General features: G+C 36.2%; 2 protein-coding genes and 1 long non-coding RNA gene across 3 annotated transcripts; 1 reads left to right on the top strand and 2 right to left on the bottom strand.

Annotated features, from left to right (window-relative positions):
• Positions 1-3,699: 3,699 nt before the first annotated feature.
• On the top strand, positions 3,700-6,346 carry tigara (TP53 induced glycolysis regulatory phosphatase a). The gene is made up of 6 exons (XM_067436198.1): positions 3,700-3,922; positions 4,477-4,514; positions 4,655-4,776; positions 5,182-5,259; positions 5,347-5,457; positions 5,694-6,346. The coding sequence occupies exons 1-6, from the start codon at positions 3,891-3,893 to the stop codon at positions 6,072-6,074; spliced, it is 762 nt and encodes a 253-aa protein (XP_067292299.1). The 5' UTR covers positions 3,700-3,890; the 3' UTR covers positions 6,075-6,346.
• A 1,227-nt stretch (positions 6,347-7,573) lies between these two features.
• On the bottom strand, positions 7,574-10,955 carry LOC137065295 (uncharacterized). The gene is made up of 3 exons (XR_010901617.1): positions 10,754-10,955; positions 10,572-10,675; positions 7,574-10,219 (listed from the first exon to the last, which is right to left on the bottom strand). It is a non-coding gene; the product is annotated as an uncharacterized lncRNA (long non-coding RNA).
• Positions 10,956-15,310: 4,355 nt separating this feature from the next.
• On the bottom strand, positions 15,311-21,008 carry fgf6a (fibroblast growth factor 6a). The gene is made up of 3 exons (XM_067436006.1): positions 19,977-21,008; positions 19,187-19,290; positions 15,311-17,241 (listed from the first exon to the last, which is right to left on the bottom strand). Exons 1-3 carry the CDS (start codon positions 20,311-20,313, stop codon positions 17,065-17,067), a joined length of 618 nt encoding a protein of 205 aa, XP_067292107.1. The 5' UTR covers positions 20,314-21,008; the 3' UTR covers positions 15,311-17,064.
• Positions 21,009-21,057: the final 49 nt, after the last annotated feature.

A 21,057-nucleotide genomic window follows, 5' to 3' on the forward strand; every position in this document is an offset into this window, starting at 1 on the left:
GATAGACGTTTTAGACGGGTTTCTCACTAATAAGGCAGTCAAATGTGCGTGATCATGACTGGGTGCTTAATGACGCTTGACTGGCCAACCAGCCGCTGTCGAGCGAAACATTCGTTTTAAAGGGGAATTTCCAAATATTTAATTTGTCTGTTTTAATGCGGGTCACTATTTTATATCATCTGTATTAATCATTTTCTTAACAAACGTTAGCCTATATAGGCTATGCACGTTTTTTTTAATGGCTATATTTTATTGTTGTTTAATTATTTTCATAAAAAAGGCTAATAACGAGAGAGAAAAAAATCGTTTTTTAAAGTATAATTAAAGAGGAAATTGTGAGTTAGGCAATATCATATGAATGCTATTTTCCACAACAAAATGTTACAGGTCAAAGTTGTCTTTCTTTCTTTCTTTCTTTCTTTCTTTCTTTCTTTCCATATATATATATATATATATATATATATATATATATATATATATATATATATATATATATATATATATATATATATATATATATATATATATATATATATAATGGATTCAAACAAAGTATAGTGGATCTCTCAGCAAAGTTTTTTTTCTCGAATAATCCACCGTTTTTGAACGGCTAGTTAATAATTTAAGTGTGCCATAGCAGTTTTATATTTCATATAGCCCTGGAATAATTACTTTTTTCCACACATTTCATATTTTTGCAATTCAAATATTATTTTTAGAACACAAATCTAAAAATCTCATTACATTATTTGGGCAATTGTGATTATAGCAGGGGCGTAGCTTGGGGGGGAGTGACGATTCTAAGGGCCCATGCACTTTTGGGGCTTCCAGAGATCATTTTTATTAATAGTAACAGTACTAGTAGTAATTAAATATAAATTGTAAATGTAAAAAATCTACCAGAGTAACAAAAAAAAAAAACAAAAAAAAAAAACAAAGATGTCTTATTTCTGCATTTCTGGCAAAAAATTTCTCCCCCCATTTAGGCTAGTATGGCTACTGCATGGTTCGGTGATGTTCTGCGTTGGTGATCAAAACCGAGGCTACAGCGATAGATAGTCTATTCAATAGGTTTTTCACCACTGAAAATAAAAAGAATGTAGAACATCAAATAATCTAAAAAAGAAAATAATAATAAAAGAAAATAAAACGTTCCGCGGGCTTTGTTCACAGCTGCTGAGCGCGAATTCCAGCACAACGCTTCAGTTAACGGTCACAAAGTGCAAGATTAGATGTGTAAGTTAATTAACTAAACAACTGTGACAGCGGTTAAACAAGCGACAGAAACAATCAGTTTGCAAAGACTGTGTAAACCAAGGCTCAGCTTTGAGAAGGGAAATATGCAGGGGATATACACAACCGGTCAAAAGTTTGAGAAGGGTAAGATGTTTTTGTAAAAAGTATCTTCTGCTCACCAAGGCTACATTTATTTGATCCAAAATACAGCAAAAACATTATTAGTGTAATATTTTTAGAATGTTAAATATATTTTTTTCTAGTTGAATAGGCCAAAAAATATATTTAAATTCTTGTGATCAAAGCTGAATTTATCCTCATTACTCCAGTCTAACGATACATAATCATTCAGAAATCATTCTAATATGAGGATTTGAAGGATTCAACAAACATGTATGACTATTATCAGTGCTGAAAACAGTTTTCTCAGGATAATTTAATGAATAGAAAGTTCAAAAGAACAGCATTTATCCAAAATATAAAGCTTTTGCAACATTAATAATGTCTATAATCTCACTTGATCATTTTAATGCATCCTTGCTGAATAAATCATTAATTCATTTATTTAAGTTCTTTCTCAAAAATAATAATAATAATTAATCAAATAATCCAAAAAAAAAGGTTATAGGCCTACACAACTGCTTTCAACATTGATAATAATCATTAATGCTTCTTGAGCAGTGAATCATCATATGAGAATTATTAGTGAAGGATCATGTGACACTGAAGACTGGAGTAATGATGATAAACTCAGCTTTGATCACAGGAATAAATTATATATTCCCATACTAGAGAAGTTATGATCACGCTCATTTGACTGCCTTATTAGTGAGAAACCCGTCTAAAACGTCTATCATTCACAATAATGGATTCCTAAGATTATATTCACAATCATAAAAGTATGTTTTTCATTGTAGTTTCAGTGATAGAGAACGCGTTATAGGCTACTCGTAGCTCGACAGCGGCTGGTTGGACGTGGCCAGTCAAGCGTCAGCACCCATGATCACGCTCATTTGACTGCCTTATTAGTGAGAAACCCGTCTAAAACGTCTATCATTCACAATAATGGATTCTTAAGATTATATTCACAATAATAAAAGTATGTTTTTCATTGTAGTTTCAGTGATAGAGAACGCGTTATCTACTCGTAGCTCGACAGCGGCTGGTTGGACGTGGCCAGTCAAGCGTCATTAAGCACCCAGTCATGATCACGCTCATTTGACTGCCTTATTAGTGAGAAACCCGTCTAAATCATCAATCATACAAAATAATAGATTCCAAAGATTATATTCACAATCATAAAAGTATGTATTTCATTGTAGTTTCAGTGATAGAGAACGCATTATACTCGACAGCGGCTGGTTGGACGCAGTCAAGCGTCATTAAGCACCCAGTCATGATCACGCTCATTTGACTGCCTTATTAGTGAGAAACCCGTCTAAAACGTCTATCATTCAAAAAAATGGATTCCTAAGATTATATTCACAATCATAAAGGTATGTTTTTCATTGTAGTTTCAGTGATAGAGAACGCGTTATACTCGTAGCTCGACAGCGGCTGGTTGGACGTGGCCAGTCAGCACCCAGTCATGATCACGCTCATTTAACTGCCTTATTAGTGAGAAACCAGTCTAAATCATCAATCATACAAAATAATAGATTCCTAAGAGTATATTTTTGATATTAAAATATTGTATTTCCATGCAGCGAGAGTGAAAGAGAACATGTTATACTCATAGCTCAGCAGCGGCTGAGAGACTGGCAGCCACCAGCAGATCACGTGACCACCCAGAATGAGACTGGCAGCTCCCACCACCCACTGACAGGTCACATGACCACCCAGTGGCGGCTCCTCCCAGCCAGTTGAAGATTGAACCCCTACACCAGACGTTTTACAATTTGGCCCGCCACGCGCCACTGGCGCCAAATTACCAATGACTGCGAGATACGTCAGATGAGCGACGTGACATTCTGTAGCCGATTTCCGGTGGTTCGTTAACGAATCATTTCTTTGAGTTGAATCTTTTCAAGAATTCAAATGAGCTGGTGCACATCTCAACTTTTTTTTTTTTTTTTTAAAACACACTGGAAATATATCTATGATTTAATTATGACAGCTTTATCAACAAACTTGCCCAACATAGATGGTTTTAACAAATAGCATTTTGTTAAAACTTGCAACGACTATTTCAAGCAAGAAATAGTAGCCTACAATTTTATTATTGTTTCAGCTACATCAAAATTAACTTGGACACATTAAAAATTGCAATAAGCACCCTTATAAACAAATTTTACAACGGAAGCAAAAATTGCTTACATTTAACGTATAGCGTATGTACAGTAGCTTGAGGTTGTAATGCCACCCCGACATGCCAGGCACCGCGTGATGATGAATCGCTGAATTGTTGTTCAAAAGAACCGAGTTTCCAAATCGAGTCGGACCCACCAGCCATGCGTAGTTTCCGTACGAACTTCCGGCAAATCAAGTACGGAGAAGCGCTGTCAGTGCTTTCATCTTTTACTGGCTATATGCTTCACCCCAAGGCAGCAAATATAGGCGCATTTAATAACGCAAGGGTTGTGCCAGCTCCGGGATCAATGAATGAGCATCTATAACCTCACGACGCTGTTAACTGCATTTTTATAGCTGCAGCAATGCTTGCTTTTGGTTTAACGATAGTGCGACAGTAAGTTGGCTTTTCTGTCTTGTTTGCCTACGGAAAAATTTGTATTTTTCCCCATTCATAGCTATTGCATTGCAAACTGATCCCCACTGCATATTATTGATTCAGCAATTTTAATCTGAGAAAAAAAATATTTAAAAAAACTACTCTATGACCAAACAACTGCTACTGTACTTTGCTGGAAGTAGTTCTAAATATAGCACTACATCTGAACATCATGGCGTTATAGAATGGTATTAATACATGAGGGCTGTCTGACATTTAGTAGAGTTTAAATGTGCTAGTGGGAATTTAGTTTAAACTTTACTGGGCTCCTAGTCCTCATATCATGTTACGCCTGTCTGTTGTAGCTATGCTTAAAGAGCAATTCGAATCCCTCTTCTAGTGAAAGGTCAGAGGTTTGATGTAATGTTACTCTTATAAAAAAATAAAAAAGAGTCCTATCTTCAATGTGTGCATGTTAAATAGACAGTTATATTTAGGTTATAGTCTTGTCTTCTTCGCCCGAGGTTTTGATTTAGTATTTATTGATCACTATTGCGGTTTTGGTTTACCAGTGGTGAGACGCAGTGCAACAAAGATGGGCTTTTACAAGGTAATTTTTTTTTAAGGGAAACAAATACCTGTTATCATAACTATCAGTACCCCTGCATTTATTGCAAGCATTTAATTAGTTATTACCATTTTTATCTCAGAAAATGCTCCACAAACTATAGCTATTTTCTTTTCTTTTAGGCCAGAAAATAGACTCACCGCTCTCTGAAATTGGGATACGGCAATCTGAGGCTGCTGGCCAGTATCTCAGGGATGTAAAATTCACAAATGTGTTTGTCAGTGACATGAAACGTGCCAAGCAGGTAAGTAGAAACATACTAGCAGAAGTCTAGTAGAAACATACCAGTTTGCCACAGGTAGAGGGAGATGTTTCTCCACAAAATAAAATGATGGGTCAATTGAGCTAGAAATGCATGTTTCCCTGGATTAGAGTCAGTAAGCATTAAAACAGTATACTTATGTGAGTCTTAAGTGTCTTGAATATGATAAAGAAACCATCAATAACAGTCACAATATCTGTTAATTTGCAATATACATCTTTTGCAAATGTTATTGTTATATGGTTGCACATGCCCACTAAAGTTATAATCATATCTAACTAACTAGTGTGTCCTGGTTTCTTGAAATACTTTATTTTATTAATTGACTCCTTATTGTTCCTTTAGGATGAATAATCACTTTAATCACGTATTTTTGTAAAATTACAGACTGCTGAGATCATTGTGAGGAACAACAGGACCTGCCACGATATAGAACTAGTCTCAGATCCATCACTTAAAGAGAGAGTAAGTAGACTACTGCTTGATAATAAGACAAATCAGAGTCTGATCAGACTAAGTCCTTTCAGAATAACTTTTCTTGTCCATGTCCAGAGTTTTGGTATAGCTGAGGGAGGTCGACTCATAGAAATGAAAAACATGGCTAAAGCAGCCGGGCAGCCTTTACCAGAGTTTACTCCACCCGAGGGAGAAACCATGGAGCAGGTAAAATGAATGGCACTTCTTTATGTCAACAATAAATAATAGTCAGTATAGCTGGTTTGGTATGAAAGAAAACAGCCATTCTAAATGTCAACACTGAATGACTGGAGTTATAATATAATATAATATAATATATAATAGTCCATGTCCTATTGTGTCCCATGTATTTGTAATACTTAAAAATGTATTCATTTAAATTAATTTTAAAATTGATTATCAATCAATAAAATCATTTTCAGGTAAAGGTGCGAATCAAGGATTTTCTCAAGGCTATGATCCAGCGAATAGCTAATGACCATCAAGACAAAGTAAAAGATGGTGAGATGGATGAAACCGATTGGGCTCCTGCAGGACTCCCAGATGATGGTGTCTTGAATGTGCCTGCCCATGCCTTGGTTGTTAGCCACGGGGCTTATATGAGCATAATGATGCGTCATTTTTTTGAGGACCTGAAGTGCCGCGTGGCCCATTGTTTAGATACAGCTCAACAGTTTTCCATCTGCCCGAACACCGGAATGTGCCGTTTTATTATCACTTTGAAATCTAGTAATGTGGGTCTTGCACTTTCAGACATGAAATGCGTTTTCATCAACAGAAGAGATCACATCAGGACTAATTAAGAACAGCAAAATATGAATAGAAACGGCAATACAAATGTTTACATGTCAATGTTAAAGCACTTTAACCTGATTCATCATAAAGCATTTTGTGATATATCTACATTTGGAAAGACAACCAACAAATATCTGATAAGACTTTACAATCTGTATAACTTATGAATCCGATACTGTATACCATTCAGATACTGGCAGTATTAATATTGTGGAGTGTTTTTGTGTAAGTTATTGATCTATTTTTAAATAATTTGTTAACTAAAAAATTATGTGCTACATCTTTGTTGTTGTGTTTATATAACACTGATTATCTATATTAGGCAGTAAGTGAACATTTTCTCCTCAAAGTTGATGTGTTAGAAGCAGGAAAAATGCAAGCGTAAGATTTGAGTGAGTTTGACAAGGGCCAAATCGTGATAGCTGGATGACTGGGTCAGAGCATCTCCAAAACTGCAGCTCTTGTGGGGTGTTCCCGGTCTGCAGTGGTCACTATCTATTAAAAGTTGTCCAAGGAAGGAACAGTGGTGAGCCGGCGACAGGGTCATGGACGGCCATGGCTCATTGATGCACGTGGGGAGTGAAGGCTGGCCCGTGTGGACTGGTCTGATTAAACGGACGAGGTAATGTAGTTTAAACTGCTCCAGACGTTGCTGGTTCTGATAGAAAAGTGTCAGAATACACTGTGCCTCACAGTTTGTTGTGTATGGGTCTGCATAGTGCCAACAGTGGGCACATGAAAATCATTATATTAAAAAGGTGGTAAAATTGTTATGCTTGATTGGTGTGCATGCATATATATATATATATATATATATATATATATATACACTCTAAAAAATTCTGGGTAACAAACAACCCAATGTTGGGTCAAATATGGACTAACCCAGCGATTGGGTTGTCTTAAGCAAATATTTAACCCAACTGCAGGATTAAAACAACCCAATTGCTGGGTTAGTCCATATTTGTCAACATTGGGTCAAAACAACCCAACATTTTTTAGAGTATATATATATATATATATATATATATATATATATATATATATATATATATATATATATATATATATATATATATAAATAAACATGGCTAGTGGTTTATGCACTGAAATCACTGCAGATGACCTGATATTACTGAATCCGAAATCAGATGTAAATTATATGTAAGAAGAACACAAGATTTTTATGTATGCATTTGTGCCTCATATTTGCATAAGAGCTGCAGTGCAGAGTGTCATGACATGTACTTCAGAAGCACAGAACAGTCAACAATATTCAGCTATTCTGACCTCATTTTAAGGTGTTTGTTGAGGGAAGGTTTGAATTTATTGAGTATTTTACACACTGTTTGCTCTTAAAAATACATCATCACTAAAAACAGACATCAACAAGTCCAGCTGATATCAGTCCAATTCAAATGGCCTCTTTAATTTGAAACAGATTGTCAGTATATCAGTTATGGGGTTCTCTGTGTACATAATTCCTAGAGAGATGCGTGAAACAGAATGAACAAAGAATTACATTTTAATAACAGAAACCATAAGAATATAGCGCGTTAACACAGAACAAGGAAAAGCTTAAATACACAACACTTAATATGCATGCACATGACCACCACTACACTCTAAAAAATTTAGGGTAAAAAAAAAAACCAATGTTGGGTCAAATATTGACTAACGCAGCGATTGGGTTGTCTTAAGCAACCTAATTAAAACAATCTAATTGCTGGGTTAGTCCATATTTGACCCAACATTGGGTTAAAACAACCCAACATTTTTTAGAGTGTAGTTTCACAAGTTTGCATTTTTGTAGTTTACGCAATGACAATAACATTTTCAAAAGTTTGTTTTTTTCAGGCCCCCAAAACTTTTTTGTTGTGTAAATGATCAATCGCATAAAACGTTTTCAGTTCTTAGTTGAAAAGGGTGTCATGTTAAAGGCTCCTCAAACACACATAGACATTACAAATATAGCCATTACAATATCTTTATATTGATATTTATTGTCATTGTACTCTATCATCATCATCAACCATTAATCTTGAGATCTAAAGTCTTGTTTCAAAAATATAAACGTATCATTGCCTCACAACAACAACTGAATCATACCATATATCCATGATTGTTTTCATAAGGTGCTGGAAAACTAATGAGAAACTAAATTTAAGAAATGTAATCGGAAAATCTGACCCATCACATATAACATAAAAAAAAAAAAATATGACTATTAATATGAATCCTGGTAATACTATCTTAAGAATTCCTGAAAAGATGTTCATTTAAGGGTTATTGAACTAAAGCATACAATTAAAAAAAAACATTTAAATTTCTATTAAAAAATATAATAAATAAAAACATATCAATATGTCTTCAATAAATAATTCAGTGGAGGTGGCCAGCACCATCTCATATAGGCTATATTACAGGCCAAATGTTTGGATACATACTATTTGTAATATTTTTGAAAGAAGCCTGCATTTATTTGATCAAAAATACAGAAAAAAATGTAATATTGTGATATAGCCTATTATTACAATTTAAAATAATTGTTTTTCAATTTATTATGCTTTAAACTATCATTTATTTCTGTGATGCAAAGCTGAATTTTCAGGATCGTACCTCCAGTCTTCAGTGTCACATGATCCTTCAGAAATCATTCTAATATTCTGCTGCTTAATACTTTTTCATAACCTGTGATACTTTTTTATAATACTTTGATGAATAAAAAGTAATACAAATTTAAATTTTAAAAAAAAGAAGCAAATGTTTTAAAAATAGAAATCTTTTGAACAACAATATACCCTACTGGACATTTTTCCCTTCTTTAAAAAAAAAAAAAATCAATAATTTTATTCAGCAAAGGTGTGTTAAATTGATTAAAAAAATTCATAGTAAAGGATATTTATATTATTTGAAAAAATGTTTTTATTTTGAATAAATGCAGTTCCTTTGGACCTTTTATTTATCAAATATATTAGGCAGCAGAACTGTTTCCAACAGTCATAATAAATCATCATATTAGAATGATTGCTGAAGGATTATGTGATAGACTGGATGTCATGTGACACTGAAGACTGGAGGAACGATCCTGAAAATTCAGCTTTGCATCACAGAAATAAATGATAATTTAAAGTATAATCAATTGAAAACCAAATATTTTAAATTGTAAAAATATATCACAAAATTAAAAATGTTTTCTGTATTTTTGATCAAATAAATGCAGGCTTGATGAGCAGAAGAAACATCTTTCAAAAACATTACAAATAGAATGTGTCCACACTTTTGCCTGTACTGTATATTTGAAACTATGATGTTCAGGTCTAATGATGAAACACATGAAATATAATTTTATATATATTGCAGACTACCAACTGCATGTTATTTTAGTGTTTCATGAAATTATCTAAATCAATCACTGAAAAAAGGTTCTGATGAAAACAACGTCATTGCCTATTGCAGAGTAGTTTAAATTTTAACCGACTTAAAAAGGTGAAAGGACTGACAAGCAGTGACCTATACTAGCCTCACTTACTGAGCGGAGGATTGAAAAGAGGCCCCGGATTGCATCATATACAATTGCTGGTTATGTTTCCATGAAAACATCTGCTTGCTTTAAGTTCTTCAGATTGGTGTATTGTTTTAGGTATAGGCTATCATCCAAAATAAGAGCCTTCCTCTCAGATGATTTTCTTTGGCAGAAGGCTGTAAAACCCTTTTTTGTAATAAATCAGTCATTTGTTCAGAACTGATCAGATGGTGCAAAGTGCTTGTTTTTCTTGTCTTTTTGTAAATTTGGACTGACTGGGCTCTTGGAGAGCAGCACGTGTAAAGGGTCATCATAGGAAGTGATGGTCTCTTTAGAAACATTACTGCTGCGTTCTCGCTCTCGGTTTGTTCTTCGTAAATTAGTGGTCTTTGATTTGGGATTCTCAGATCCCAAAGGATCAGATGGGTCAATATTTGGGCTTCTTCTCTCTCTGAGATGTGTTTTATGGTTGTTTGGTTGCCGAGAAAGATGTAATTCTGGACTATAAGCCTCGGTGTGGCTTTTAACTCCAAAAAGTTTGGTCAGGGCATCACACCTTCCCAATGTAGATTGATTGGAATTCTTTCTTGAAATTGTTTTAAAGCAGTCCTTATTAATGACATCAACCTGAGGATAACAATAACATTTTTTTTATTAATTTATTCAGAAACAGAAATTTCAAAAGAACAGTATTTATTTGAAAAAGAAATCTTTTGTAACATTATAAATATCTCATTCTTATTAATAAATAAAAATAAAAAATACTCACCGCAAATGTTTGAACAGTACTGTAATTAAAAGTTACTTGGTATTGGAATGTATTATTATTATTTGTTATTTAAGGCTTTTAGCCATAATAAATTTAATATGTAATCAATAACATAGTAATTAACAAATGTTAAATGTTAACAAATCTGTAAGATTAGGTATTAATTACCTTTTAAATTGGTAAAACAAATTAAAAAAAACTCATACTTACTGAAATAAATGGCTTTTTAGTTGTATCCAAGCACATTATGTTTTTATTTTTCATATCAAGTACTGAAAAGTAGCCCTTACTTCTTTTCTTCAGTAAAATATATCCTTTATAAAATAAAAAGAGTGACAGAAAATCAAGAAATTGTAATTTTTATGTTAAAAAAAGAGAGAGAAAAAACGTACCTTTTGACTGTTGATGCTGATGATAGCTGCTGATCTTGGACTCCATATCTCTCTGATTATCATTTGTTGAATCTGTTCGGATGGTTTCCGTTTGTATAGGATAGCAAGCTATTACTGTGCAGGTGCTTAGAGCTGCCAGACAGAGAAGATGGACCGTGTGCATGATCAGACTGGATCAGGCAAGAGCTCAGGATACAGTAGGGCATCTCACTGCTAGTTTATATAACTAGCGCGAACATTAGTTCAAAAGTCATGTTTACCAAGAACTATAACCTATGATCACATAGCCTACAAATGGCAGTTGTAACCAGATTATATTGCTGTCAGGTTATTTGAAATGGGAATTTTTAAGGGTTAGTTCACCCCAAAATGAAAATTAAAGTCAGGTGTATAGATATTCTTCTTTCAGATGAATACAGTCAGTTATAAAATATCCTGGCTCTTCAAAGCTTTAAAATGGCAGAGAATGGGGGCTGAAATTTTAAAGCAATTTTAGGGTTCCCCGGAGAAACTTTGCGAGAACTTAAAAGTTTTGCGAGCGAATGCAGAGTTTTTGGGGAAAGCAAAACATTTGCATATAATGTTTTCTTCTCATTTCGTATTTTTTTCCTTCACTATGTCCCTTTAGGGGCTTCGTAGTATGGCTACATTATTAGAAAAAACATAATTCAACAGCATTTAACCTATTCATTTTATTAGATGTTAATATCAGCATTTACTAATGCATGTTGAAGATAATAAGTTGTATGCCTATCTGTTAACATTAGTTAGGCTTTTGTGAAGTAACACTGAATTATTTTATATAACATTAAAAAGGCTTAATATAGAGGTGAATTCAGGTTGACTGGGACACTTTTGCCAATGAGATAACTGGAGAAAAGTGTCCCAATCAACCGGAATTCCCCCTAAATGCTGTAAGAATACATTGCCCATTGTTCATGTAAGCTGCACTATGTAACTTTTCCGTCCGCTAGAGGGCGCCTATTCAAAACAAAGGCTTAGTTTGACGTATTAGCGCAGAATCTTAGGGCATGTGGTCTTCACCTCACAGCTGGTGGAAAACAATCATGATAGGACTTGGGCAGAAATTAAGCACATGCGATCATTAACGTTACTGTAGTATGAAGCAGATCAGGAACGAGTGTTGTGGAGCTGAGCAAGGCCGCTGGAGCAATTGTTAATAAGATCAACGCAATACGCGCCTTGCGAGCAGCCGGGACTTTTATTATGCCACAGTTGCCATTTCTGCTTTTCCCGTCATGAGTATGAGGTAACAGAGCTTTTTATCATATTAGATACATTTGAGTGTGTTGAAAATTATTTTATATGACGTTATTTCTGTGTTCGCTCGGCGGCTGCTATGAGACTCTTGTTTCACACTGCAGTAAGAGTAAAGCCTTTATGCCAAATAAAACCGGAAACCGAACAGTGTTGCCAAGTCCGTGGTTTTCCCATGCAATTGGGCTACTTATTATACATTAAATGTGTTGCCAGCTGTTGTTTTCCATGTCTGCGGGTTGAAGTGATCCCAAAAACGCGATTGTCCTTGTTGTTAGCTGAGTTGCAATTGTGCGGGTTTTGTTGTGAAAACCTGGCAACCCTGAAACCGCAGATATGATGCTTTTGACAGATTCCCTCACATGTCCCGGTTCATTGGTTAAAATCATAGACCGAAAAAAAATATGGAAGACTCGACATCATCCATTTCCGTTTGGCAGATTTGAAGCTTTTAGGCGGGCTGCACGGCGCGGACATCTTGGGGCCGAGTCTGCGCAGTAGCGATTTTGGGACCGGAGTTGCGCAGTAGAGCGCAGGAAGTAGAGCAGGAAGTACAGTCGCGATATCAAAAGCCCGCCCACACTCTCGCAGATGCAGAACAATTAATTATGTTGGTGTGAAATAAACAGTTATGGAAATGTAGAAATTAAAGCTAAAGCTCCAATCTGCTCCCAAAAATTCCGAAAAAAGTCCGTTAGTGCCTCAGTGACAACTTCACTCAGAGAAGCCGTCAGTCTCAGCTGTCAATCATGACGTCACACACCCCGTTTTTATAGCATCAAATAACTAACTCAAACTAAACTTATTTTAAAAACGAACACTTGAAATGAAATCATCGTGATGATAACTGCCTTCAGTGACAAACTAACTTTGGGGAAAAAATATTTGAAGTGTAATTTTATTATTTAGTTTGCCTCGCGTCCATTAGTAAACACAGAGGGGCGGCCATACTGGGACCGGTCACCGGGGGGCGATCGAGGCGCGAAAGCGTCAGTATCTGAGAGGGAGACTGCAGGCTTGGTTAAAATAGTAATTTTCTCTCGATATATAGTTACATAGGGATACATTTGGGATATTGAAAGTATAGCCTCCTCACTTGAACAAAATATATAACACTGGCCTAATGTGTTTTTATATTTTACTGAAACATTTTTTTTATATAGCACCTTTAATGCACTATTGTCAAAGGTGCCCTAAAATGATTTGAAACAATATTTTAAATTGTTCTCTGATATCTACATAGAGGGTATGTGGCTTATTTAAGGGAAAAAATTGTCCATATAAAGTTTTACAGGTCGAATCGGTAGATTCGTCTTGTTTGGACAGATGCAAATGTTGAGGGCGTGCATATAAATGATCCCCAACGCTTACGTCATGGTTGGGTTTATGTTGAGATTCGAAGCACTTTTTTTTCTGTTGAGCTTTTGATTTACGAGATTTACATAAGAAGTAGGAGGCAATGGTGTTTGAGACTCACAGTATGTGATGTCCATGTACTGAACTCTTATTATTTCACTATGGCAAGGTTAATTCAATTTTTCATTCTAGGGCACCTTTAACAAATTCAACCTTTAAAGTATTGCCATATATTTTAGGCTACTTATTATTTTATTTATTTACGTTTTTTTTCTCATTATGTGCATAAACAAGCATGTGAAATTAAATTTAAAATACACAGAATGGCAATTTAACATAAGCGTCTTAAGCGTTTCTGATTTTGACCACACGAGGAGGCTCTAACCCAACAAAAAACATCCACTTTTTTAAAACGAGAACTCAACCTACCTGGCTAAATAAACACCCAATTATTAAATACAAATAATTAAAGAATACTGCAAAAACACAGAGGCTAAAAAACAACCTTTTATTTTCATCTCAGTAATACAGTTGGCTGCTGTGCACAGCACATACGTATAAAAATAAAAGGAAACATTTTCTTAATATATTAGAATTCTTACTCCTTTTTTTTCGTTTTTCTTTTTTTCAGAGAACAAAATGATTGGCAAAAGGTTTGTTGTCTCCAACAAATCGTACAATCATTTCAACAAATTGGAACTAAGGCAGAAGGTGAGGTATATGTTAGAAAATAGGAGGGGAATTTGGAGGGGGCGTCCGCCCCTCAGTGCAGGAATACAAAACTGAGGAAAAACAAAGGCTGCATACGTACAAAGACACGCACACATGCACCATCCCATACAATCATCTCGCAAGCCGCAAATGGGGCCATTTCAAAGCTGGAGACAAACTACAGTACAAAGGAACTGGTGGAACTTACATGAGAAATAACCGTTTCTGTATAAGCACTTCGTTTAGAGGGCCTAACTTCTAGATACAACATTTCCATCCCACATTTTGCATTAAAACCATGCAAAATTCTATTCACCTAAGTATAAAGAGATCAGAAATGTGAAAGAGGACAGGGTACAGTGAAGATACATATCAATAAATTAACATCAGTCATCACATACATAAAAAAGCAGTCATTTAACAGTTTCATTAAAGCAATCACATTGCATGCCATTTTGGGGATACAAAGAATTTTAAATCTGTTGTTCATATTTTCAACATAATACAGCTGAAAATCTCTCTTTATACCCAGAGCACACAATAAATGAGCATACCCATATTGTTTCAGTTTTGCTTAGTTCACCCAAGAAGAAATTATATACGCACTCTCATTACTTTTTCTTCTTCTGTGGAACATGGGGTCCAAAACAACATTTGAACAATGAACTGAAAGCATCTTAAAATTCCACAGAAGAAATAATGTCACACAAGTTTTGAACAGCATATGGGTGAGAAATCTTCATCATTTTTGGCTGAACTATACCCTTAAGGAAAAAGTCCTGCACACATTCCATAAGCATATAGTACAATGTAAATATCAGTGTACTTGGCTCAAACATCCCAGCCTAACTGTTATAAAAATAACTTCCTTCTCCTTTGTAGCATTCATGTCTCAAAATGTCAAGTAGTAGAATTAATGCAAGAGAATAATTTGTACTAACCAGTACTGCAGTGATTATTTTCTCCTGCACATGGCAGCTGACAGAAATCCAACATGTGTTCTAGCATGACGGGTTTTGCACAAAAGATACAAGGGTGTTGTAGAAAAGATATAAACAGATCTTGATTATTGCAGTTTGAGCTGCAACCTAGATGGAAAAATGACCAGATTCTCCTTGAAAAAATAAGAGCCTCAGCCTTTGTTTAACTTCAATATAATTTGAATTTAAAGGGATAGTTCACCCAAAAATGAAAACGAATACAATCTTATATTAGAAAATGTCCTGGCTCTTCCAAGCTTTATAATGGCAGTGAATGGCTGATTCTGTCCATAAAAGTGCATCAAACTGCAAAAATATCCATATTTAAAACTTTACCAACTGTAATCTCTAATATCTGTTAACCGTTGTGTGCGCGTTCACGAGAGAATGGCGTTCCAGCGTATGACCCAGTGGTGAGAATATGCAAGTTCCCGCGAGTACCGAGTTTTATTTTGCTCTATTTTCTGCGCTTCTGCGTCTGTCACCGGGACTTACACTACACCTGCATCCTATGTCATACACTGGAACTCCATAAAAATATTTTTCGTACACAAACACATCGCTGTTTGGAGCACTTTTATAATGGATGGATGCACTTTTATGGACTTCATAACAGAGCCATTCACTGGCATTATAAAGCTTGGAAGAGCCAGAACATTTTTTTATTTAACTCAGATTGTATTCGTCTGAAAGAAGAATGCCATATACACCTAGGATGGCTTGAGGGTGAGTAAATCATGGGCTAATTTTCATTGTTGGGTAAACTATCCCATATCATTTATTCCTTTAATTCTAGAGCTAAATAAAAAGTGGGGTGTAAGTGAGGGATGGGGAATGCCTAAACACCAAAGTTCAGTTCAATTTCAAGTGCGACCAAATTCTCCTCAAAGTCAACTGACTTGGGAATTTAAGAGTGTGCACAGGTGTTTGGGTCTATGCCTGGTATTCAAACATAAAGTAATGAGCAAATGATGTTATCTCGAACAGATTAAGACGGTTGTATTGGTTTTTACATTCCAAAGACTTTTTGAAGTTCAAGTATGCAGTCAACATGTTGGCGAATGAGCCCTCACTGGAGATCACGGACTGTAAAGGTAAAACATATACACTGACTAGCATTAATACATAGCTATGATTTAAAAAATAAAATAAAAATGATCATATATTTAATCTGATAAGTAAAATGAGCAGTTTCCTTATCGCTAAGCAATAGCTATGCTATAATATAATCGTGCCACATAATTCAAGATTAATGCAATTCTATGCATTTCACTAGTTTGATCAGTTTTCACTGTTCATTCAAATGGAAGCACCCAAAACTTACAGGCCTAACCGTCCACAGACTTTGTCAGATTCTGACCTTGCATGAGGCCTTCTATGAGTTTAACTCCCAATAAGGATGCAGGCAAACGGTTTTTAGTTATTGATCTAAATATGGAGCAAAAAACGCTTTCTTGCATGCACTAAAGGAGGCAAAATAGCAGAGGCTAAGGCACCACCTAATCATGAAAAAGGAGTAACTACAGAAAAATAAGTGCTTTCATCTCCCTCGTAAAATGGCAGAACAGATGAAGATCAGAGTAAACTGAGATTTATTTTTCCCTCCATAATTTTTCCAGTGCGAACGTGGCTCTTTGAGGTAATAAACTGTGTCCATTTCACTTCTAAAAGCTGAGGATGTAATTCCAACGCGATCAGGTATGGTTTACACCAGTTATGGCAAGCACCCATAAAAAGTGAGAGGGCAAAAAAGCTCCTCGACTCTCATATTTTCATAATAGAAATCATAAGCAGCAAAAAAAATGGCATGTACACAAAGTTCAGACACAAAGTAAGCTACCGAAATATACATATATTATTATTATTTCAACGAGAATAAATACCATAAGTGTTATTTTAGTTCTTTGCAGTTCACCTCTTAGCATGTTTGGGTTACCTACGAGAACATCCAACATGTGCAAATTATTGTGTTATTGCCAGTTTTGCTCATAAACGTGGGAGGAAATGTGTGACAGTCATTGCTGGTGAAGCCTTGTAGCCTCGCTTCAAGCGGCCATGTTTGCTGAGGGCAATATAAAATCCCTTGTAAATGGAAGACTCGTATGCGTTGTAATTGTTGGGCAGCAGTGTCTCCTTGAACTTGCACTCGTCATGGAAGGCCCTCTAAAAATGGTATGGATTAGATAGTTAGTTTGGTATAGCTCCTCCCATCCTCCTAAGCCCCACCCACCACTTCTCCTCTCAATATACTCTCCTTCTACATCTAACTAGGGTAAAGTGCATGAAAACTCACAGAGCAACACTGGTTCACCTTAATGATCTAACTGACAAAAGCATTGCATTAAAAATCCAGGCAATTCATTTCCAGTTTTCTAAGAAACTTCAAAACTTCTCAACGTGAATTAATTTTTAAACTTTCACAGTCATTACATTACATACCCATGAATTACATACCAAGGTTAGATTCATTTTCAAGGCCTGTGCGGTTTCTAATGGAGACGCCAATTAGCTGAACATCAGAAAAGCAAACTTATCGGTTTGTCTTAACTGATCTCTGACAGCGCCAACAGAATAAATCTTTTGTGGCTTTAATTAACAGATTTTATCAATAGAGCAGATTTATTGCTTTCATAAATGACATCTGTATGCGAAACAAAACTTTAAGTAAAAAAAAAAAAAATCGGAATCTAATCAAAATGTTTTACTAGGACTGAAATGATATGTTTTCAATGATATATAAATATGTTGTTGTTATTATCTATGGATAATTTCTGCCTCACCAACAATGCAGCTTTTTTTACATCCTTATTTTGTTGTCCTTTTTTAAAAAAGAACAATATGTGTGAATATTGACTTATATTTACAATAGAAGACCATGGAGTATCAAAGGTTGAGAAGCACTTTAGCTAGATGACTATTTCATCAAAAGATAATGTGTTACTCATGGTGAGATCTGGCATCTAAGTAATCCAAATGCAAAGTAGGTCAAATTTACATTCAAGTCATGCACATCACAGTCCACTCCACTGCTCATATGTTATTAAAAATGAATGAAAAGCCATTGTATTTAATGTGTCTTTAACTAGGCCTACAGCTAGGGAATGAAAAAAATATATTGATATAGTCCACATTTCCAGGCCATGATGCACTTCAAATGAATCAAACACAGCAAAAACGTAGAGAAGAGAGAATTCATGCATTTGGGTCAATGACAACCTTTTTCCGTCTGAATCGATTTGGTATATAAAATATAGCCTACATTAAAATTATTTTCATTCCACCCTTCTGAATCATTAGGCTGAACCTTCCTGAGCATGGTAAGGTAACATTTTTGGCACGGTATGATTACAACCCGTTGGTTTGATTTGGCCTATTGTTTTCTAGCATTTTTCTAAGTGCTTTTCTCGTCAGCGAATCAGGCTAACTTCTCAATTCACTCTATTCTATATAGGCTGTTATTAAAGTAATTTAATGTCAGTAAATGCTAATGTGGTAACGGTTACTTTTCTACTTGGTGACCATCCTCCGTTGCACCCTGGCTCGAAGTTTCAAAGTTTACGTTTCACGCAGTCATGAGCTTTTGCGTAACCGAGGTTACCTACATTCTAATCCTGATTCAGGGTTCAAAAAGATACCGTCAGTAACCGTGCACACTGGCTCGGATCGGCACGAGAACCGATCAGCTGTAGGCATGATGACGATAATTTGATATTTTGTGAGAGAAACATTTCTGGTGGTGTTTTGACATTTAATGAAAGGCTTTTTTTTTTTTTTTTTTTTTTTTTTCAGGTCAAATTCAGTATAAAAAAGTAATTTAAAGACTATGCCTATTTGTTGAAAACTATTTGGAAAATAATTGTGTTCACACAGGCTATCCAAGGTAGGCTACAAGGGAACTATTTAGTTAGGATACTTTTTACTTAATGGTTACACCGCATTCCATTCTTGGCATTACAACTTGGCACTAAATGAAACAAGTAAAGATGAGCATTTTATCACCTCAGACCAGATGAATCCGTATTTGCCATTGACCCATTTAATGCCGCAGTTAAACTGAAGTGGCGTTTTCTGCACAAATACAATGAAATCAAACGTCAGGCATACCTACCGTTCCATATAACCTTCCGCGGCTGTTCATTGCGACAAACATCTGGCTTTTCACGCCGTATAGACTAACCACTCCTCTCTCTACCGCTGAGATTTCAATTAGACCTGATTGAACAGAACATCAGCGTTACATACATGACAATGTGGTACACGGCAGGCAGCTCATTTACTCATTCTGCAGGATGCGTTCTGCACAAGTGGGTGGATCCAGGGGATGCACAGCCTTTGTTCTGAATTTTCTCCCATGCTGGGTCATTTTATATATATATATATATATATATATATATATATATATATATATATATATATATATATATATATATATATATATATATATATATATACACACACACACACACACACACACACACACAGTGACATGGGGGGGGGAAAGCCCTACAGTTCTGGCATGTACGACAAGCAGATGGACGCCGTGTAAAATTAGTTGCCGTCTAAATTCGTCCAAGCATTCGTGTCATGTTTGAGCCTCGGGAAATTCGGCAGTGCTTGACACTATAGGGTTTATTTTAATAGATATGTCATTGCTTTAGGGCACATGTAATAATAATAATAATAATATATTATTATTATTAATATAGCCTAATTATATGAATAATATAATGTAGCTATAATTATAGTTGTAACTAAAAATGTATAAAATATATTTTATGATAATATTATTATAGGCCTATATTCTAAAATTAAAATAGCCTTATAATTGAGCTGTTCATTCAATCCTTCTGCATCCCCGGTATAACGAGTCGTGCATGACATTTCTGGATGCAACTCACTGTACTGGTTCTCATTATGGACACCGTTTATCTTTCCGCCTGGCAGGACCTGCAGGTGAAACCCGATGCCCACGTTGCAGTACAGCCTCCGCACTCTCTTAATGCCCAGCAAATAGTCACTCTCCCAGTTCAGGTCCGATTTCTCCACCGAGATCCCCAAAACGGAGCGGGAGAAGAGCGTCTCCCACCTTTTCTCCAGTGAAGTTGCATTAGTCCTGGTCGAGATGGGGTAGGAGGACACGATCCCAAGCAGAAAGCCCAGCAGAACAACCGCAGTCCACGTCCAGCGCCCGCTGCTCTCGCACATACTGATGAGGAACCTTTGCGCAGTGGCCATCCGGTTTACCCTCGGGGCACGTGGTCAAAATTAATGCCCCTAAAAATACCACTCTTGTTTTTCTTCTTTCGGCATGGTGGCAGGGGCTTATTTTTGGAAGGCAGGTCGGGGCTGCGGGCGTGTAACGCAATAAGCCCCTCGGTAGATGAGAAGAGCAGGGCGGCAGAGCTTGAGCTAGTGGCGGTGGTGGCGATGATGATTACCATGTTTCACCTCTCTGGATGGGGAGCACCACACACTCACCAAAATGCAAGCTCACCTTGCCTGGGAGATCTTCGGGATGACATCACTCACCTTCAGGATGACATCACGCTGACCTCACCGCGACCGGGGGTCAGTTCGAACGCGAGAACCCAATCGCTGTCAATCCACGCGAGCGGCCCCGGGGACAGTGAGCGCGAGAGCTCGCGGGAGAACATGGGGCGTGATGGGTTTCGCTGGCAGCTCCCAAATTGGACCGGGGGGTCATATGCCCGGCGGGCCGCTTCCTTATTTAGAAGGAAGGTGTAAAAACAGGCCAGTTGTCACCGCGGAGCCATGTCAATCTTGCAAAACACTTCCTGTGCTGTTTGCTCAGGAAGCTTTCACTAAGCTATATTTTGAATGCCCCCGTGATTTATTCATCTGGGTAATAACACAGTTGAACGTAACGCACGTCCGAGCGCGAGCTGAACTCTATTGATCGCTGACGTAACCTAATTGATCAGATAGATAGATAGATAGAGATAGATAGATAGATAGATA

The sequence above is a fragment of the Pseudorasbora parva genome, chromosome 25 (assembly GCF_024679245.1).
Source record: "Pseudorasbora parva isolate DD20220531a chromosome 25, ASM2467924v1, whole genome shotgun sequence".
NCBI lineage: Eukaryota > Metazoa > Chordata > Actinopteri > Cypriniformes > Gobionidae > Pseudorasbora > Pseudorasbora parva.